The following is a 23,031-nucleotide window of genomic DNA, read 5'->3' as shown; positions in this document are numbered from 1 at the left end:
AGTGCAGACAATGATCATCCATGACTGTATTATAATGAGTGCGTTGGGGTCCAGTGGTATTAGGGTGAGGGTGCTGAACACATCTACAGCGAGCCTGAGGAGAAACCAAAGTTTTCTTTCATGCAAATATGAAACCCTGAGTTTTGATATAAGACTTAGAATCATGGGTTTTGAATTCCTCCGTGAGGCAAATCGTAAGCACTGGACGTTAGATCACCTACCACTGTCACTGGATCTCTCATGCCAAGATATGCGTTTCTGGGAATTGCTCTTGAGCGCCAATGGGTTGCTACTATTGGAAATTATCAGAATCAAACACTGTAATACCGCAACCATCTGGGCAGGAGAGAACATCACACCACCTTTCCATTCCTGTTCGACCTATGAGATCATTTCACTGGATTTCATGTGATGCCATGAAAAAAAAAAGTACTGAACTCATGGTCAAGAAACCGACTCTGCCCACATTAGTCATACATCTTGAGCATGATAGTTAACTTCTCTGAGACTCCGTTCTTTACTATAACTCTTCTACCTTACCTAGATGTTTGAAGGATTAACTTGTTACAGGATATATCAAAGTGACTTCTAAGCTTTAAGTACCGCACAAGGAGGCCACTGCTATTATTATTGTACTGTACTGTTATTATGACAGGATACTGACCTCAAATCTAGATTAAAATGAAACTCTTTTGTCATTTTTTTATTTGAGGATGGTGGTGCTAGGAAAATAAAAACTCTCAACTACACACGTAGTTTCTGATCTCAATTGTCTCCCATACATTCTAAACTAGGTCTCCACAAAGAATGCTCTACAGCCTGGGCTTCTCACTTCCTGTGAATTATCTGATGCTAGTGCAAATGAAAAGAGTTTTCTTCCCATTGTGGTTTGCACGGAGAAAAGGGTGTTGTTGGATCTTTGGGGAAAAAGGAAGAAAACACTCAGTGGGGAGTTCATCCCTAGGAATATATTTTCCAGTACAAGTGCATTTATTAAAGGTATTGGTGTCTAAGTAGTTCATACTTTCTCCTTCCACTGCTCCCCTCATCCTGCACATCACTCCCCGAGAAGACCCTGTGCTTCCCTGACTAGTTTCTGGGCTTTTGCTTTGCAATCTGTGCAGTAGGGAGAGCTACAGAATTAAAGAGAGACTAGGCTGATTATATCAGAAAGGACTGATATGAAACCAAAAGATGAATATATCTGGGAAAACACATCTCCACTGTGTTATATTTTCAGATAAAACATGAGTAAATTTTACTTTTTTGCCATGCAATGAAATTTCTCCTTTAACTCATCTTCAAGAGTCTAGTAAATATTTAAATTGCTTTCCAATTCTCTTTTGGAATTTGGATTTGGATTTCTATACAATGTATTTTCCTGTTGAGAACAGCCAAGAGATGGCGTGGCTTTATTTGGGTTGTACTGTTTATTAAATGTAGGTTCTTTAATGCCAGGTTTATAATCTAGGAACCACCAAATGCCATGTTGAAGAATTGTCCTTATAACTGAAACTTACTCAGATATTTAATGGTATCCAGCAGAGACAGTACTAAGTTTAAAGTGAGTTTGTAAAAATGCTCAGCGGAAAAAAAAGGGAAGACTTTGCTTCTTTTCACCTGTCCTTTTAAAATAATCCCAACTGCAGTACCATGCATATTAATGAAGTACCCAGCCCAGTATGAGGCCAAAGGGTTTGAAGTCTATTTTAATTTTTTAAAATTATTGCTACAGAAATGTTCATAGCCCCCTATAATTGTATTCTAAAATTATAAACTATCCTTTTTTGTGGAGACGGCAATCTGCTTCAATTTGTAAACTACACATATTAGAATAGGCCCTTACCGCGTGTAAAAGACACTTCAATAATTATACTTTAAAAACGGCAGTTATCTCCTACAATTCTACAGGTAGAGCCTAATGCTGCTTTGAACCGGGAATAAGGATATTGAGCCCATTTGAAAAAACACACGAAAAACAAGGAGATGCTCATTACTTCGGAAGCATTAGAAATGTTAGGAGTTGCCAAGGGGATAGATAGCATAACATACAAAGTTTTGAATTACTATATAAATTCATCACCTGTTATGAAAGCAATTGGCACAGGTCACTTTAGAGTTCCCCCTGATGATGACAATTTATTTACTGCCAACTTTAAGAAATAGAGCCTTGGTCTGATGGTTTGAAGACAAAATCATTGAACCTGGTTCTATTATAAACCCACTGTGTAAGGTTGGTATATTTGAGCCTCAGTTTATATATATTTGTAAAAATGAAAATCAGGTCAGAATAGAATATTTTTGTTTTGGCCTTTGTTCTCCCGTTAAGGCCATCATAAGCACCTGCACTTATGTACTTGAATGGAAGGCAGGGTTTATACCAGGAGTTTTGATCCTGTGAATTAAATGATTTTAAGGCCCGCTTTTTCACTCCTTCACTTTCTGCCACCACAATTCAACAGATTGCTGCAATCTGAGCTTAAGATTAAAAATCACGATTTTAAAAAAAACACTTTGAATTTAGTGGAAGTCAAAAAGTAATTGCATGCTTTAAATGTTTGGATAAGACTTTTGGAAGCTGGATCCCCAGGATAGCCTATTAATTAAATGCTAAGGGATACTTCTGAATACTAGTCACAAAGTTGTTACTGATATTTTCCCCACCTTTTGGAGGACATATCAGCAATACTTCTACTGGTCTTTATTTTATAGAATAGTTTATTTTACAGAATTTATATGGCCTTTAGTTTGAGGTAATTGGGCACTTGATGATTACAAGACCAGGGCTTTCTAATTCCCGTTCACTACTTACTTTCCTATGTTTGGGAAGGATATCTTGTTCTAAAAGACAATGATACATAAGTATCACCTGTAATAAAGTTAATATTTTTGAAAATATTTAATTATTGTGTTTCTCAAATAACATTGCCCTGTGTCTTCCCCGTTCATGAAGGTCATTCATTGCTTAAAGGGCACATTAGATTCTGTCTAAAGTACTGGTTCTCAAAGTGTGGTCTCCAAATCAGCAGCAGCAGCATCACCTGGGAACTTGCTAGAACTTCTTAGTTCTTGTTCTGCTGAATAGGAAACTGCTGGTAGGAGCCCAGCAATCTGTGTTTTCACAGACTTTCCGGGAGATTCTGATTTATACTTTGAGAATACTGATCTAGAACAAATAAGTCATTGCTTAGCTTTCAGTCACAAAGCTGATTTTTCTGAGTCTCTAGAAACATATTAGTTTTGGAAACCAGGTTTTATTGCGTGAAAGAAAGAATTTATAAATAGAAAAGCTTCCCTTTGCATCGTCAGTGAAAACTTTACTGGTCTAAAAATAGAATTTTACTAAAAGCCACAATATAGAGAACATGTAGGAGATGACATAGGGAGAGTTGGGTGAGGCAGGGTCTCAGGGAAGAGTGGCAAGAGTTGTGGTGACCAGGTTAATGTAAATTCTGGTTTGGTGCCAGTGCTGAGCCTGGAGTGTCTCCACATTAAGTCTCAGAGCACACTGAGGCCAGTCACCACCCGCCTGGGGCCTGCTGGACTCTGATAGTTTTTTAAGACAGAGTGTAATTCACGCAAGGCTGGCTTCATGCTGAGAAAGTGCCTCCAGCTTTGGGGGAGTTGGGGAGGGTAGGGTCCCAGTGAGTCAGCATGGTGGGGCAGTGGAACTCACCAGACCAATCAGATACAGATTTGGCCGTGAGAGGGAGGGCTCAACATAGGAAAGATGGTGCCTGCTTGCCAGCTGCATGGGAGCAGGGCCCCTCACAGAGAAATTGACAACTGTCCTCCAGCTCTCTTCTGGAAGCCACCCAGCTCAGTCTGCCTCTGACACTCCCCTGAGTCATCCTCCCTCCACCGGAGCCAGGTAAGTGCTTGCGAGTGAGGCTCTGCGTGGGCCATTTGAGAGGATGTCTGGGTTTCCCTTAGCTTTCCATTCCACCTGAAATCCCCACTGTGTTTCACAGCGAGATGTTGTGGGGTCTCCTCTTCCCAACCCCAGTACTCTGGGCTGGGGAGCCTGGTGTGGGGTCAGAGTCCATTGCTCTTCTAGGGGAATCTCTGTGGCTGCAATATCCCTCCTGATTCTCAGCCACCACACGGAGGTTTGGGGCTGTTCCGCGTCTCTGCCTCAACTACCAGTATCGACGTGGCTTGTTCTTTATATTTTTGTTGTAGGACTTCTGTTTGGCTAAACTTCAGATGGTTCTCCAGGTTGACTGTTCTATAATTTAGTTGTAATTTTAATGTGTTACGGAAGGACACAGGCACAGTGTTAATCTCCTTTGCCATCTTAGATCTCCCTAACTAAATATTTTCTGTTATAAATGAAGGAACACCTTGGTGACGTTGTGGGTTCAGTTCCAGACCACTGCAATAAAGTGAGCATCACATAAAGCCAGTCCTAACGTTTTTTTTGCTGGTGGAGGGCCTTGCCTCTAATTTGTAAAAAACACAACATCTGTGATTTGCACTAAAGCAAAAGCATAACAAAATGAGGTATGCCTGTATCAGAGGCTAGTACAATGGGCTCTTCAAAGCCAGATGACAGCAAATAAACAAAATTTTAGTTTTCACACACTCTAATTTGTGACCACTAAGTTGAGATCTTTCTGACCGTGCTACTTTGATCCCAAAACTATTTTATCCACAATGCTTAGGTAAGAATCATGAAAAAGGGCGAAAATCCTCTGTGTTCTTAGTACTCTCTCAAGTTTTAAACTACCGCTTGAAAAAAAATATTTATAGTCATAATCATTTTTTGTGGTCTCTTATATACTCAGTAATGTATTGAAATGTTTGGATGGTCAATGTCCGCATACTTGGAAGAGTTGTGGTAGGAAATGTTTGATACATAAGTATGTTCCCATGGTTGTCTCTTGATCTTTATGACTGTAATTCTCCACGTTCCTTCCCTGCTTCTAGGCGATCCATTGCCTATCTAATCCATTTCCATAACAGGAATCACTTACAACATACAGGTAATAAACAAAAATTAAAACCTCAATTTTCATTGTACAGTGACATATTAACCCCTAGACCTCGGCTAACACTTAATATTCAACCAGGCAAAGCCCAGTTACAACCACGATCTCAGATACAGCCGGAAATAATTTCCAGCATGTATGAGTGCCCTGCCTGTGTTTAATGTTGTAACACAGTACGTTCGCAGAAAGCCCAGGTGCCTAAATCCACGGGGCTGTGATATTACACTTGGCGCAGTATGCAACTTCTGCATTATTAGCAGTGTCACACTTGTACCTTCTCTTAGCACTGAACCTTAATTAAAATGAGTATGGTTCCTTTACTTCAAAGAGCAGAGATGACATTCAGATGAACTAGACACATTCAGTTGTTACGAGTACCTCTGGGTTTGCTTTCTAAACCTGACACTTCAAAGACAGCATCATAGTTAAGACACGATAAATATTGAGGTATTTTTACAAATGCATGCAATCCTCTCATGGTTTTAAGGTATGCTCCTTCTGAAACTGATTTTTATATTAGTCCTTTATTAATATTATTCTAGATGAAAACATTTAGTTTGTATGCCACCTGAAATAACTCAAAGGCAAGAATATATAACCACAGAAATTGATATAGAGATGGGATGACCTAAGCCCTTCTTACTTATTAATTTTTACTCTTCTAAAAAAAAAAAAAAAAGAAGAAGGAAGACACACTTTAACAGCTGGCAGCAGAAGGATGTCTTTTCCTTTCTATCCCGGGCCGTTAGTCAAGCCCCTAGCAATAGTAAATGTACAAAATAATTTTGTTGAATGAAGGAATGAGTTGGTGGATGAATGGCTGAAGGAAGGAATAAAATATACCAATTAAAAGGGAGAATAAGAGCAACAAAAATTTTGTGGTATTAGGGTTGGAGATGAGTAATATCACAGAGCAGCAAAATATTATAGGTGCTCATTAAATATTGTTCAACTGAAGAAATGAAGAATAGAGAATCAACTAAATATCAATTGATAACATTTGATAATACTAGAAAATCTTTTTAATTACTAAGAAGAAAATAATATGTTGATCTCTTAACAAAATGTGATTTGCCTTGGTATAAAATTATTCTTAATAGGAATTAATTTAATATTATGAAAAATACTTTTACATGAAAAGCTATGTAGCATAGAACTACAGAAAGTGTACTAACAAAGTTTCAGGGAGGAATCAGAGACATAATGCAGTGCATTGGAAGATTTAGTTCAATTCAGTTAAGAATCAGGAAATTTGGATGTTAGTCCTGGTTATACAACTATCATTGTGACACTGGGCAAGTCATGTGATCTTTCTGGAGTTGAGATTTCCCACCTGAAAAATGAGGGAGGTTTCAAATCGTGTTCCCTGAACCCCTGGAAGTTCTTTGGTACAAATGTAAGCAGCTCCACTTTTTTACGTTTTACAAACTGGGCTCCCAGGCAAGATTTCATTGGAAGAAAGGGAACCGTGGCTAAAATCGAAAAACACTGGTCATGAGGCTGTCTAGATTTTACTTATCTAAATATTCAGGATAAATTACTTATTTTAGAATCCATTTTGAGGCTTAACTTTAGGGAGATTTTCAAAATGTTGACTAAGTGGTATAACACTGGCACCAAACTGGAAAAGAAGGCAGTGAACCAGTACAAATCAGCTGGATATTGGCTCTGCCCTTGAGAAGAGTATGGTGTTTTAAAGGAAATGGGGGCATGACTTCTGTTTTTATGGGAATCCAGAATAGCTTTCATTATTGCGGCTCAGGGTGCAATCCAAGGGAATCAGAACTTAGCTGCATGTCTGGGTAGTATCTGCAGTTGTACCATACAAATTATAGAAAAGATTCAGCTTGCAGTGGTGGAGAAAACAATCCTGCTAGTCATGAAACCCTGTGAGCAAAACTGCAGAAGTGAGGACAAATGAAAAGAGGCCCTTTGGAAACTGTAAAGTGCTGGCTTTATATAAATGAGTGGTGGTATTATATGAAGTGCACGCTTACCTCGTTGTTGTAGAAGCAATAGATCACCGCAACAAAGAATCCCTAAAAAGAGGAGGAAGAAGAGAGTTGAAGTTATTTTTGTGTGCATTTATGTTGATTAGCAATCACTATAAATAGACACCCTGGAAAGGAACATTTCACGACTGCAATAGCAAGTCCGGGCTCGATGAAAAACAGTTACCACCACTCATATTCAATGCTTCACTAGAAGAATATCCCATTAGAAATATGTTTTTCTTGTCAAGATTCTATTGTTTGGCTAAAAGAACAGTTCTAGGCAATCTGGCTAATATATTTCTGCCTTTAACAGGGAGATTTATAGCAGCATATGATGTTTATAGTGGATGTGAAAAGAATTGTTTATATTTAAAAATTTTAAAAACATCTTGTAGAGTTTAGTAGAGAAATCTTGTGCAAGAACAAGTGCCGCAGTGTGTGGCTGTGGGCCTGACTGTGCCCTGTGTCCTCTTGGTGAACTAGTGCAGTACTGTACCCACAGCCAAGTTCGTCTCTCAAGGATGTGGGGTAAGTGACCCCTGAGGTCCTGGTCACCACTAAGGAGATCCTTTGTGCTTAAGCTTTAATTTTCTATAAGAATGGGCAAAGCAATTATTACATTATTAAAACAATCTTTAAACTTAATTTTAGCCTGATTAATTTTGTCCTCCTTCTTCATAGTAAGCCTTAGCAGTAGAAAATAAAATTATTTTGAAATGTATAATCGAGACAGTAAAACTCTGTCCTAAGGGCCTGTGGCAGTTTGCCCTCTGTCTTGGGGCCTCCCATGCCCCGTCTAGCACGATGTCTTCAACAGGGCTTCAAATCTGGGGCAGAGCAAATGGTGACAGGCCCCGACACAAGACAGCTCCTGAGAGGTCTCTCCATTCTCTCCCACATGAGGAAAGACCTGGATACACCTCTCTTTATAGTCACTGAACTATCACAGATGGATTCCTGACATCCTACTGACAAGTGGAGAGTGACAGAGTAGATGGCATGGAGGGCTCTGTGCAAATTCTTTACACACCATGGAGTCAATGTCTATTTATGAAAGAAGGGTCTGAAAATTACCGACCAGGGAGAATATGCCTGGGCGGGACCATCAGAGGGCTCTGGGAGTAATGAGAAAGGAGAAGCAACAAAGTGCTTCATAAGACCTGGTTTCCCTCCCAGTTTTGGCTTGAGCTGTTGACTTGGAGGCTGTAAATTATGAGATTTAAGAGCATGGGCTTTAGAGTTAGATCTCCTGACTTTGCCACTAAACAGAAAATTCCATTTCCTTAACTGTAAGATAGGCGTAATAATACCTCACACAGTAAGCGCTTAATAAATGGTAGCTATAATTACCGTTATTTTTTATTAGACCATGTGAGAATGTCAGCCATACCCTTTCTCTGGGGTCTGCCTAACATTGTAGGAATGGCTAAACTGATAGATATTCTAAGGTCCTGATCTCTCCATTCAGGACCAAGGCAGTGAAATAAAGTCAATGGAAACTGGATTCTGGCTTAAGAGGGATATAGCTTCCAGCGGGGGCCCCTGGAAGCATTTCATACTGATACAAACATCTGCTTCTCTACCCTGTGTTTTCATGGCATCAGCAGCTATGTTGATAGTAATCCAGGTTGGGAAACTGGTTGCCATCGGTTATGTTCTTCTTCAAAACTCCCCTCAATAAAGCAAAAACAGCTGTGGCTCTCAGACGACTGGGGAGAGGAAGGAAAGGTCAAAAAGACTGTGGGAGGAGAAGCTCTGTCCTCAGCACTGTGCGATGGGTCAATCCCTGGCTGAATATTTGCCTTCAGAAAGATGTTTCTCAAAGTCCATACCCGCCCCTGTTTCCTTCCTCAATTTTAAGATTCAAAAAATGGGAAAGTAGGGAATGAGAAGCCCTTTCAGGTTACATATGGTCGAAAGGGTCCTTCTAATCACAGAAAAGCCCCCAAAACTACTGTTTCCCCCAAAATAAGACCTAGTCAGACAATCAGCTCTAATGTGTCTTTTGGAGCAAAAATTAATATAAGACCTGGTCTAATATAATATAAAATAATATAATATAATATAACATAATATAATACCAGGTCTTACATTAATTTTTATATTATATAAGACCCGGTATACTATACTATACTATACTATACTATACTATACTATACTATACTATACTATACTATACTATACTATAATACCGGGCTTTATATATTATACAAGACGGAGTCTTATAGTAAAATAAGACTGGGTCCTATGTTAATTTTTGCTCCAAAAGATGCATTAGAGCTGATGGTCCAGCTAGGTCTTACTTTCTGGGAAACAGGGTAGATCATCTTGCATCAACTAGCTGAGCAAGTCGTGGAATAAATGCACCATTGGCTTGCCTACCTGGAAATGAATCAGAGAGTGCATCAGGTAGTCATAGATTTTCCCAAGAATCTTGTTGGAAGGTCTCCAGGGAAAGACGACGAACTGGATCCCCAGCAGGGGCACCAGGATCAGAGTGGCCCTCACGGCCTTCAGGTACATGTGCGGATCAGCCTCCTGGGTCTCCCTCATTTTCTTCACGAGCACACGGACAATGTTCAGCAGAAAGAAGAAGTTGACCTGCAAGACACGTTATGAATGAGAAGAGCACCACTGAAGGACATCCACTTTCCTCTGTGCTTATTTATCCAGTGTGGGAAGCAGATGTTACCTACGGTACAGAGGGCGTGAGAGATTGTGTGAGATGTTGTATGAATTGCTCAGCTTCTCTGGGGCACCGAGCATCAGTATAACCAAGATCCTTTCAGACCTGAATTAACATTTCCTTTTCTTTTCCCCAAATGAGAAAATATTTTCCTGTACATGTAAATAAATTTGGTTCAACTGTAATGAAGGAATTTATTCTTTATTTTGAGTTTTATTTTTACCAAGGGGAAAAGATTTGGATCTTGCTTTCTTGTCTTTTCGTTATGAAGATGATCCCCATAGCCAGGACAATTTAATTAAAAGTGAAATGAGGATGGAAAATTTATCTGTAACGTTTATGGAGTGGAGACAGCTAACCCAGCCTTTTTTTTTAATTTTTTTTTATAACATTAAAAAAAAATAACTTCATTGAGGTACAATGTACATTCAATAAAAATGAAGATTTTAAGTTTACACTTGAGAAGTTTAGAAAAATGTGTGCACCTATGTAACAACCACTCCGAACAAGGAAAGAGCATTTCCGTCACCCTGGAAAGTTCCTTCCTGCCCCTTTGCAGTCAACAACCCCCTCATGCTCACCTCTAGCACCCGCTGATTTCTATTACCATAGAAATAGAGTATTACATTGTATGTAGTCTTTTGTGTCCGACTTCTTTGGTTTAATATACTGTTTATGAGATTCATCCATGTGTATATTAGCATTTAATTTGTTTTTATTGCTGAGTAGTACTCTGTTATATGAATAATACACATTATTTGTTTATTCATTCTCCTGTGGATGAGAATGGAATTGCTTCCACCATCTGACTATGGTGAAAAAACATGCTGTGACTATTTGTATGCTAGTCTTTGTGTGGACATATGTTTTCCTTTCTCTTGACTAAGTACCCAGGAATGGAATTACCTGTTCATACGATAAATGTGTGTTTAACTTTAAAAAAATCTGCCAAACTATTTTCCATTTTATGTTCCTTCAAGCACATATGAGAATTCCAGTCTTCACCTTGCCAACACTTGGTCTGGTCACCATTTTTAATATTAGCCATTCTGGTGGGGTACAATTAATTTTGGCTGTGAAGATTAGTTTTGAACTAAAGTGTTTTGAAACTTTAATTGATAACTGATTTAAAAATAATTAGAATGATTTCCATACCTGAAATAGAAATAAATGTATTGCCCAAAAATTTCAAGAAAGGAAAGAGACCTTTAGTAATAATGGAATTCTTATGGAGTGTTGTAAATATTCAAGACCCACATCAGCGGGTTCTTGTGAGGACAGTTGGGATAGTAGGTACTTCACTACTGTATAAATGGGAAAAGGAAATGGAATTTGCATTCGAAAGGCCAGGAAAGTTAGAAGACTCTGGATGAGAACACAATTTGATCAGTTATAAATTGATATTTCTTCAATATAGGAACAGAACATGCGTCTATGACTCAGACTGTTTTTATTTTTCTCATTCTTATTTGAACAAATCCCTGTCTTTGTGGTTAATGGAGGAAATGTCTAAATATTAAATTTGATGGTTCTGATGCTGGCCAACACATAGTAAACCATGGGTATAAAGGAAGAGCGTGGATATAGATTCAGACAGTCATATTCTCCCCCAACCCAACTTCTTACTAGCCACGTGATTTTGGATGAGTTTAGTTGAGTTTTTGGGTTTCGTTTTCCTAATGAGTAAAACATCCTGGTGATATATCTACTTTGAAAAGCTGCCATTAAAAACAGCATGACAATGTGTGTGCCGTGCCTGAAAAATGTTAAGTGTGTGGTCATTGGTAGTAGATGGCTCATGTATCAAAGATGAAGTGGAAGGCGGTTTTGTTTGGCAGAGCCCAGGGCAAAAACTTCAGGGGGACTTTGTGGTCTCACTTTCTTATCAGCAACACCTTTATTTTTCTTCAGCCCCTCGGTCTTTACCTTTAACTAGGAGAATTTAGTTATAGAATTGTTTTTAAAAATATGTGATTTGGAGTGTATAGAAACCAGCTGATGTGCCCCTTCAATTTTATTAAATAAAAATATTTTTTCACTTGAAGACTCTCAAGTCAAGTTGTTCTTATTATAGATTATCATTACATTAGCTTTATTTGAAAGTTATTTTTATTGCATAGATCCATCTTCACAGAAATCCCCAGATATAGCACTGTTAATAATGGATTTAAAAAGCAATTCTCACCACTAATGCTGCCATGACAGGGCCGTGGATGATGTAAAGCAAATAGGTTTCCACACTCAGCCAGCAGCTGAAAGAAAGGGGGAAGAACACATCAGTACAAATGCATTTTATTTACAAATATGTTAACCAAAAACCACCATAATACTTACTTGTCATTGAAGTACAGTGCCCTGCTAACAGCATGGATAGTGGTTGGCACCAATGGGAACCCTACGAATGTGAAAAAGGAAAAGTCACACCTGGTTTCTTGGTCATGGACTATAACTACAGTTGCATGGAAAATGGTATTTTACTTAAAAAAAAAAAAAAAGTGGCAAATTGAATATCTCTGTCAAGATATTTCCCTGATGTTTCTTTGGTCGAATTATCTTTGGTCAAACCAAGTAAAAATGTTCTCATTAGAATATCATGTGCTTTCAGAGAGTTTGGTTAAAAGCACCCAAATAATTAAAAGCCTTTCACAAATTATCCAGTATGATAGGTTACATTACGACTCTTACTATGGCTATTGTGCCAATATTATGTCCGTGATGATGATGATGAGAACGACGGTTGACTGAGAGCAGAAAGCTTTGCATTGCATGTGAACTGGGCTCTCTTATGGAGAGGAGCTGGGTCACAGTGGAGGGAAATGACCTAGAAACAGCATATGGAAATGATAGGCTGATTGCTCCAAAAGCCTGTGGTGGATGTTTACAGTATTTCTTCTAGGCTTTTTGTTTTTCTGTCTGCTTTTATCACATGCATCGATCCTGTTCTCTTTCAATAAGGACACTTCAGAGTAACCAGTGCATTCTGTACCGTTATAGTTGCAGAACCTTTATTAAGGCAGCTTAGTACCAGTATCGACTTCCCTGACTACACTGGAAGAGCTAGGGAAAAACAACTTTGAATCTATAAAGAGAACGATGGAGATAGTTACTGGCAATGCATCCTGTCAGGTTACTTCTTTTTAAAATCAATTTTCATTCTATAAAGGTAATCTAGAGTAAAATTATAATTTTGTAAGAAAAAAATTCTCTTTTTTCTCGGATGCACTCATGCACAATGGAATATTGTTTAATGTGGTTGAGACATTTGTAGAATGAATTTTAAAATTATCATCAGATTAGAAATGCGTCTTAGAAGTGAATTAGACCTACACACTTTGAATTTCTGTGAATTATATGCAAAAAAGGAATGCCTGAAAAGGTTGAGTTTTCATCCAAGAACAAACTCAGTGTCCAAACCCATGAAGCATAAAATTCAATAGGACCATCGATTAAATGTTTGACCTGAAAGAATTTGAGCTTGACTATTTACACAAAACATAATTGTATTGTATTCACAGCAGTTCTAACATACCATTTCCCTACATGGGTTTAGAAAGAGAAATTCATTCTCTCAATTTATTCTGAAATACATATTTTTAATTAGACAACAAGAGAGGCATATGGAGATCTCACTTCCATTTCATCGTTTTGTAGAAAAGAAAATGTGTTTCTTAATATAAAGAGAAATATAGACCCCATATCTCCTAATTCCTAGGGCCTTCCTCTAGACATGGTGTCTCTTTTTATGCACTTTGATTTTTCTGTCCTCTACCTCTCCTCCCTCCAGGCCCCAAGAGCCATAACAACCCTTCCCTCCTACTAAAGATAATGAGTGTGAAGAGTAATTCCTATTCCTAGGATTTTTTTTTTAAGGGGACTAGATAAATTCTATTTGCTTATTGCAAAAATCCATGGGGGGATTTTCCTTCTTTGATTCATTACAAGAGGAGAACCAGCAAGGCAAAGAATCAATCTGAAGAGGGTTGTGAAATAAATGATTTTTTTTGAGAACTAAACTTCAGTATTTTAAGTTGCTTTGATCTGAGAGAAATAGAGAGGTGAGTGATCCCATGCAGACTTGTAAGGGAGTAACTACTGAAGGTAACAGTCTTTCATTTTTTGATGGGGAGAAGTTCACTACCACTGCTTTTCACCCAGAGGTCAATGTTTATATGCCTCTTATAATTCTTTGAGATCTAGCACAGATCCTGGAGTGGGTAATATTATTTACAGCTAAAATGAATGGATGGAATGTGTATCCCCTGCAAAATGATCTTAGGACATAAACTTCTTGGACCAAATTTTCTACTGCACCACTTTCAGACTCTTTATAAAGTATACATTATACCTTTTTTCTTGGCATTGCAAAATTTAGGACCTAGAATGCTCTTTTGGTGTGAAAATAATTTCAAAAGGATAGTAAGAAATATTCGGTAGAAATTGCTTCTTGTCTGATCCACTAAAGTTTCTGTGAAACTATTTTCTTGAGAAGTTATTTTGGTTGTAATTTTACTTGTACATGCAAAGATAATGCTTACCTAAAGATTGAAGAGAGGGTTATTGCTTTAAAATACGTCATCATGCTGTCTTTCAAATTTGTTCTCAGAAGTGAGATTTGGTACTGTGCTTTTTGAATGTTACAGAGTTTGGTGAAATGTGAGTGTGTGTGTGTGTGTGTGTGTGTGTGTGTGTGTGTGTAGGAATGAAGAAAAATAGATCTCTGCCATGCTGAAAAATAATTACATTTTAGAACTATACTGGTTGACTATTTTCCAAACACCTATTTATGAGAGTGCAAATCTTTCTCATTCTTTTAAATTGATGATTCTGTGCTTACCTTACTAAGTGCAATGTTCTTTAGGATTTAGAACATTCTTAATCCAATTCTACTTGAACTATTCTGGTAAAGTTTTAAGTATTTTTTGATTAAGAAAGGTTAAAGTATCCCATAGATATTTTACTTATTTTCATTACCGTCTTTTTGATACAGCTGAATGAGTTGTTCCTTTTTACCTTTGAATTGTTTATGCGTGTTAAGCAGATGTCGTCAGTGAGCTATCTACGAGGATGCCAAAAGTTTTATGACTAATTCACAATGCAAGAGTAGGGAAAGAGTGTATAAATTGTTCCTTCCAGGTACTCTCATCTCTGCTGAATGTCACAGGCAAGAATACATTTATAGCTTTTTTCTTGCATGAAAATTTTCTGAGTGTGGCATATAGACATTCTTGAATAGTCAAAACTGGTACAAGAAGTATGCCATAAATTTTATTTCAAAGGAAATAAGTTAAATAGATCAGATGGAAATGGTTGTCTCTGTGTATGTGTGTGCGCATGTGTGTGGCAGGCCTGGGGTGGGATGGCATTTTCAGATCTTCAACAAGAGGAAGGCATCTGACCAGCACCAGTCATTACTATTGTGGTGATTAAAATTGCTATTGGGGGGACTAAATTGTATCTAGTTGATTCCTGGCATGACCAGCTTTGGAAGATTAGAACTTGAGGAGACGGTGTGTATGAGGCTGAGAAAGGCAAGCAAGGAAAGATAAACCTCTTGTAGCAGGCTGGAGCTAAAAGAAAAAAAAACAGTAAAAGACCACTTTGGCCTTTGTAATCTGACCTGTCTTGAGGACAGGGATGAGCAGGTGAACCTAGCAACTGTAGTGGGACCAGAAGAAGAGTCAAAAGCCTGATTTCTAACTTCACTGGATGGTTAAGGAAACAGGATGCTGGCACTGCCACTGCTGCCCCTCAATGCAGAGTGACCCACAAGATGAGGTGTTTTGAGGTATATTCTAGATGGCTATCCAATTCACAAACACCCCTCTCCCATTTTTTTCTGGCTGGGTCACTCACCCCAGACGTGTTTGCACTATGTGACACTATATTCCTCAATGGCCTTGGCCGTCATAGGTCATTGAACCATGGGTGGCCCCCTGACTTCAGTTGAACCACTCAGATTCTCTTGCCCGGCTATTCAGAATTGGCACTTAGAGACAAGCTTTTAGTCTTTCTGGGTAGCTGGAACAGAAAAATGTGAACTCAGGGAACTTTGGGGTAGGTTGTATTTACCACTAGAATTGGGGGAGCAGAGACCTGTGATCTATGGTCTGTAGAGACAGAGAAGGGTTAAAACAGACGCTCAGAGCAAAGCAGAGACAAAAGAGAAAGGGAGAGCGTTCCTGGTTGTCTCGTCCTGGTTTCAGCCCTTGACTTCTGTAAAATACTCTAGATTATGATAATTTCTCTGTGAAGTTAGAACATCTTAATCTCTGTTGTAGCATCATCAGTTCAATGTCAAGACCCGCACCCCCCCCCCTCCATATCTGCCACTTTGACCCACCATTATAGGATTATCCCATGGGATTTGGGTCATATGTTTGGTTAAAATCCATGTATTTCTGTTAGGGACTGGGTGTTATGGAAACAAATATTGCATGAAGCCAGCCCTGGTGCAGATTGCGGAAAAGATTTGGGGCCGCTTATATAGACACATATCTACACAGTTGGTAATAATGCCTATTGGGTAAGGGTTTGAATACACAGGTTGATGTACTTAGAAAGCCTTTGGATTATCCTTCCTCTTCAGTAAATCTTTCCCTTTTATCGATATATTTAGGGGTTCCCCAAAATGCTGCATTAAAGTACAGGCTTAGTTGAAGGCAATCCATAGCCTCTGCTCTGAGAGTCACAGTCACCCTGTCAGTGGAGAGCAAGGGTCGCCTTGGCTCTATAGTAAGAATCCTCCTTTGGTGTGGGAGTTTCATGGGACGGTTTTGTTTGTTTGTTTTGTTTTGTTTTGATAAGGCACCATGCATTTTTATCCCAGAGCCTCACCGTTTCACTACCTCACTGTTACCCTTCCACCACAGTGAGCTAGACTGTTAGCAGTTCTGGAGGGAAGGGAGCAATTCTAGAGCCTCCTCACAGACCCCAGCACCCTGCTGTAGTCAATCCATACAGAAGCAGCCACAGTTTAAGCAATCCCACCACAGGCTTTTCAAAGCCATTGCCACGTGCTATGATGTCATATAAGCTCTACTTGGAGGCCCACGTGGTTATGTCTATTGCTCAGCTGGACTCTACTTCCTGACTTTTTAATGGAGGAGTCCTGCTGAAGTATTGATAGGAATGCATGTTCTTGAGGAAGGAAAGTGGGGCCAGGTTGGAGGACGTACAGGACTCAGAATGTGAAATTCTCCTTTGCTCTACAAACTCAAGATAAATAAAACTGAAGGGGGCCTAATCAGACCTTCTCTCAATCATGTTTTTTGTCTGTCTGTTAGCTGGGCCACCTAAAGACACTCATAATCATACCCCTTTATTCTGCACTGACTCCCATGCTTATCACAGTGAATATGAACTTGTTAAAGGGCTTCGATGATGCTCTCGTGGAGACTGAACTCCTGCCCGCACCTGGGTCTCTTCATTCCTCAAAGGACCTGGACCCTTGACTGTTCTCTGTGACCAAGACCAGAGGAAGATGGTAAACATACAGATAGAGGTGAAGGTGGTTCAAAACTCAGCTGGAGGAAATACATACCCCAGCCGAGGAGATAATACCAGCGCAGGTGCTGCTCCTCAGTGAACATGGCCACCACGATCATTGTGTGGAGGTAGATCCCTTCGCAGAGCATCCAGAAATAATTGCAAGCCATCATGTACTGGTGGAAGAAATGCAAAACCTTGCAGCTCAGCTGTCAGAAAGAAATGGAGATACTCAGTTGGAGACATGGGCAAGGATTGACAGGGAACAGAGAGTACACGTGAACATGAGACAAAGTATATGCATTCAGCCTGCATTCAGTTTCCACAAGCATCTGTCAACACGTGCCACCCTCTGTATCCACAAATCAGAGCGATAGTGTATAGATCATTGGTACTACATATGAATGTATAAGCAGCCGTCGAGAAGAATGGAAGCCTAGTCCCCCAAATGTTCTTTTCCTGTTACATTCTGGTGACTTACATCGACTAGAGAGGTTCATCTTCCTGCAATGTGTCTGAGACCCATAATTTTTGAGAGTATCCAAGGATTTGTTACATGACTTTTATAGCCTCTTTCCTACAGCCAAGGAGGCAAATAACCTAGAAATTGTTAATGCTGCTCCTGAAGTTGGTGATAGCTCCTCCTTAGCAGTGAAGAGGAGAGAACCAAGGGATAAATTTCTCACATGTGAGCCAGGGGCTATGCTGAACCAACTGATGACTCCTGTTTTGGTTACTTGCTGGCCTTCTATTGTTGATAATCCTAAGCATCAAAGAGCACAAGTTTCCTGTTCCAGTCGATTCACAACGCAATAGGAAATGTCCTGACTTTGATTCACATATATACTAAAACCTCATGAGGAGGAATTATAGAACTTTATGTCAAGATGCCAGTGCAGTTGGTAAACTAAGGGACGAAAAGGCTCTCCTCATATCAACTTGAAAACTATCAAGTTGCACAGTGTTTAAAGCTAGCTGAATGAAGGAGAAACGTCACCCAGCCAGAAAGTCAGCATTAAATAATTTTGTGGGGAAGTTCTGAAGTCCTTTTCCAGAAGAATTTAAAGATACAATGTTTTCAATTAAACGTGAGTCTGTCGTGCAATCCTGAGCTGATTTCTGATAAGGCCTCAGAGAAAATGAGCTTGAATCTGTGGAACTGTAGTCATGGTTCAGTGCGTTTAGCGGGGAAAAAGTCCCATCTGAGATAAGTACGTTGAAAGATGATCGAGAAATTGGTAAAGGAAGCACTCTGGAAGTGTTCAGCAAACAAAACTGCAGTGAACAGAAAAGCAGGATACACACATTATGAAAAAGAAAGTCTGTTAGAAATGGGGCAGGGGTATAAAAATTAACAGCTTGCAGTGCCCAAGGGTGTTTCTCTACCTGGTATAATAAGCACATTATACCACTCTTTACTGGGACATCTCAAGCCATGACTGATTTAGTTTTATTGTCTCAGACCACAGTCCTTTTGATTATTTGTGATTTACAAACCTCTGAGTATTCTCTGCATTCTGCTTTTACACGTAGTCCCTTTTGGATTGAAGCAGTATTTTACAAATGTTCTGAGTTTCCACATTTCCTATGCTGTATAACACAAAAATGGAACTGGGTTCCACAGTTAGAAAATGACAAGTGCTTAAGGCCTAATGACAGTGGTAACAGCTATAATATAAATAATAATAGCTAACATTTGAGAATTGTTATGTGCCAGACCCTGTGTTGTGGATTTTAGGTGTATCAGTTTATTTAACACATACACCTATTTAACACAAACAACTCTGTGAGGAAGGTGCTATTATTATCTCCTCTTTACACATGAGGAAAATGAGGTACAATGAGGTTAAGTAACTTGCTCAAGAATACAGAATAATCTGTAAGGAAGTAGAAGAACTAGGGTTTGAGATCCTGTAGTTTAGCAAGAACAGCTCTATAGCATTTGGAGCAATCCAGCGAAGTACAGCAAATATCAAATTGACTGTTGCTCCAAAGCTTTCTAACAATGAATCAACATATCCTAATGGGGTGTACAAGACTCCTTGTATCCCAACTGGACGCTTTTTGAGAATGAAAACAAATCTATAAAAAGTTTTTCACTAAATTCCTGATAACCTTTTCAAGACAATCTACAGGGTTGAGATGAAGACTCACTATGTAAACCATGTCACAAGATACCATTTTTTAAGGCACTGATTTCCTGTGTAGAGGTACCACCCAGATTGACCAGATGAGAGAAACTGGAAATTGGATTGATGCTTGTAACCATTTTAGGAACAAATTCTTCAAATCCAAATGGGAAAGAAGTTGATTATAAATAAAAGGAATAAAGAAATCCTGTATACTTTTCTGTGTCATTGGATCTTGGTTAAAATGCCATTGACTGTTTTTGTCTGTAAATAAAGTGAAGTAGCATAAAGGACCAGGGTAGGATAGTTTATCCCATGACCAGATCTTGGTATTAGTCTCTTTGCATTGTCCCTCCAATCCATCATACTTTTTCATTCCCAATCTAATTTCTTCCAAAATGGAGAATTCCAGTCTAGTTTTATCTGCATTGATTTCTCATCTCAAGAACTCTGCTGTCCCTGTTGCCTCCCTCACATTTCTATGCCCGCCCTTGCACCAGCCTTCTCTGGGTTGGGCAGGAAGAGTCCATTTTCCACTCTGGGTTTCATCAGTCTCTAGTGCTTCAGCCCTGAGCGTTCATTCTGAGCTGATCTTCCTATTACTAAGATGGAGTTCTGCCATAGTCTGGTGGCTTGGTTGTCCCGAACAAATGAGAATTAGAAGAAATTCACTTTGTTTTTCAAGGACTCATTTGACTTTACTCATAGAAGAAGCTATAGAAAATGTGACTTGATTGTTTTGGCTTTTGAAGTGCAAAGACTCCAGGAAAAACTAATCTCCCTGTATTGTCCCTTTCAGACCCAGATAAAAGTTCAGAGAGACATTTCTTTCTAGAAAATGACAAGTATGCTGCCAGCTTCCTTTAGATGCAGCAAGAATAATACTTTTTAATTCTGCCTCCTGATTTTCTACACGAAGAAATAAGCAGATAGAGCAAGAAAAATGAAATTTTCGATATTATGGAAATGAAATGCTCAAATGACACAAAGGACAATGTGTAATTTTCACATCACTCAATAAACTGAGGATCTATTCAGCCCATATTTATGCCATGAGTTATTCTGAGTTTAACTTTTTTAAAAAAAGAATGTGAAGGAATAAGTTTCTCATTCTTGGTGTTACACAGGAGAATCTGCTTAACCAAAAAACTTCCAAGGAAAGAAATTGACTACCTTGATGGGAAAGGGACTACAAACCCATAGGGATTACTCACTGAGGAGTCAGAACACTGTTTTCTTTTGCCCCCAACAAAATAAACTCTTATAGAAGTAGTATGACAACATTTGGAATGGTGCCACCACATTTTACAATAAATAACTTTTTGTTTTTTAAAATATATTCCCATGGGCACTGGGAAGGAACGTCTTTTTGTCTTTTAACTGCTAATTCAGGGACTTGAGAATTGTGTCAAATGAAAAAAATAACCCATAACTTCGCCTTTAATTTGCTTAAGAAACAAAGCATCTTTAAAAATTACATATTCTGTTTTATAAAAAAAAAAAAGGACATATGCTTGAATCACAGATAGATGATCTGCTGATGGACATGCTATTCTTTTATTGATGACTGGTTATATTTTTCACATTAGTTGCAATTTCAATCAATATTTGTAGATTGACAATGTCCAATAATTTCCCTTTCAAAAAAATTTTTATGGGTTTTTTTTGTTTTTTTGTTTATCGTTGGGTTTTTCTTTGCTGTCTCCACTCTTCTTGGTTATGGAGAACCTTAATCTAATGTTTTCTGGAATGTCAGTTTTTCAAGAAAAATGCAATATTTTAAATAATTCATTTAAAGTATAAATTTTAAACGTAATTTTGCATGTGACTTAGTAATATGTTGATGAGATTACTCTTATTGTTTGGATACTATTTTGTCTGTCTCTTTAGAGGTAGAGAACTTTACACCCAGGAAAGATGGAGCTTGCCTAGTTCTTGTATATTCACATATATTACAATAGGAAAAATTTCTTCTTTCTTGATGTCTGAATTTATAGTTTCAATTGCGATTCACTTTAACAATCTTTTGAATGGGAAAAGATACTCAAGAAATTGGGCTTCTATAAACACAGTTATGGCACAATTTGCATTTTCAAGGTGAGATACAACACAAATTTCAAGACTTGTGTCTCTCTTGGAAATAATAAACAAGGAGATTCAAGGATGAGTTACATATATGTCTAATTGAGGGTTCTCTCCTGCCCTTTCTTGTTTTGCCCTATTTTGTTTGCCTAGGGAACGTGATCTTGTTTTGTTTATATATGAAGGGTTAGATAAGAGATTTAACGAACTTTCACTGAAAAACAATGACTGTATTCAAATAAAGAAAGTACTAAAAACAAGTGACCTAGTTTTTTTCCCACTGGGTCAAGTGTATGTTTCACAATTTACAAACATGAATTAATTTTTGTCATTGTAGCCTATGTTTTGTTTGTTTTTAGCCTATACTATTTATATGTATTTGGTGAGAGGCACGTGTTTCCCAATTTTGTCTTATGGAGGAAACAGACATTTGGAAATGTGAAATAGGGTGCAGTGTGTTCTCACATGACATTTCCCATTTACTATTGTAAGTGGCTTGTTATTGGTGCCTTATCCTTATTTTGTCTACTCTCAGGGGAAAGGGGGCTTCTCACTCAGGCATACAGACTTTTTGCTCCTTTGTTTTTCATTAAACACACACACACACACACTTTTTGAAATAGATAAACAAATGACTGAATCCCACATGCGTGGTTGCCTGGCACCATCACATCCTTTGAAAGGGATGTCACAAATAGATATTTTAACAAACTGATTAGAATTTAGTTCTGAAGACTCAATTTAAGTTTTGGGTGCTCCAAAAACAATGAATTGGATTAAATTCTACCTTTCCAGTATTTTATAGTTTTTTTCTAGGAAGTTTGCTCTTACATAGCTAAAAATAAACATCTTTTACATTAACAGTATATTGATTTGAGAGAACCGAGTGCTGGTCATGTCATTAAGATAAGCTTCGTCCCTGTTTTTCAAACTTAGGTCACTTTGAGAATACCTAATATGTGTGAGAAAACCACCCTCCCTCCTCCATACCCAAAAGAAAGCTTCCTGTGAATTTTTCTTGCTCCCCTCCACTCATACTTACCTTCTCCCAGGAAATCAGCTGCACAGTGGCTGAGCCATGTCCTGAGACATCTACTTACAGGTTGTATGAAAGGTGTTTAGGCAGGAGGGTTGCTGCAAGGCAGGGCTGAGCTGGCTGCCTGTGGGTAATGACTGGCAGAGTACATAGGCATGTCTGCCCCTAAACTATACCATGAAAGGAAAACATCTGGTGATGATAACTCATGAGACGATTAGGAGCAATGACTACAGTAACAGATTGGTAGGGAAAGCCAAGTGCAAAGACCTAGGGAATTAGCCCCAGGGCAAGGGTTAGCAGCAATCCCGAGAGCAAATGCTCACAATATTACGCCCTTGGGAATTTTTTAAATCTTTATGCTTCTTGTGAGACTCTAGGACAACCTCTAAGAAGTAAGGAGGGCCGGTTTTAATACTCTCATTTGATGGATAAAGTTAAATGGCTTCTATCATTCAATAGTGAACTTAGAAAAACCCTCAATTTAGACTATTTCAGGAAGATAACAAGTTGAGTACAATTTCACAATGGATGAGAAGTCCCCTTCATCCTAACAGCCAGAGAGTGGGCTGTTGGTATGACATGTGGGTGTGAGACCCCCACAGGAAAGATGAGAGAGTCTATTAAA

The 23,031-nt window shown here is 38.6% G+C and overlaps 1 protein-coding gene across 1 annotated transcript in view; it reads right to left on the bottom strand.

The window, feature by feature from the left end:
* The window catches only part of CALCR (calcitonin receptor), a 123,024-nt gene that overhangs the window by 5,507 nt on the left and 94,486 nt on the right, over positions 1-23,031 (bottom strand). The window contains exons 9-13 of the mRNA XM_074340733.2: positions 17,212-17,365; positions 12,006-12,066; positions 11,857-11,923; positions 9,368-9,586; positions 6,989-7,030 (exon numbers count right to left, since the gene is read on the bottom strand). Coding sequence (XP_074196834.1) covers positions 6,989-7,030; positions 9,368-9,586; positions 11,857-11,923; positions 12,006-12,066; positions 17,212-17,365 — 543 coding nt within the window. The remainder of the gene's footprint in view (positions 1-6,988; positions 7,031-9,367; positions 9,587-11,856; positions 11,924-12,005; positions 12,067-17,211; positions 17,366-23,031) is intronic.

This window comes from Rhinolophus sinicus, chromosome 4 (assembly GCF_057876585.1).
Source record: "Rhinolophus sinicus isolate RSI-liver-muscle chromosome 4, RSI-T2T, whole genome shotgun sequence".
NCBI classification, from domain to species: Eukaryota; Metazoa; Chordata; class Mammalia; order Chiroptera; family Rhinolophidae; genus Rhinolophus; species Rhinolophus sinicus.
Note: the sequence above shows the minus strand (reverse complement) of the source record. Positions and strands in the feature narration are given on the sequence as shown.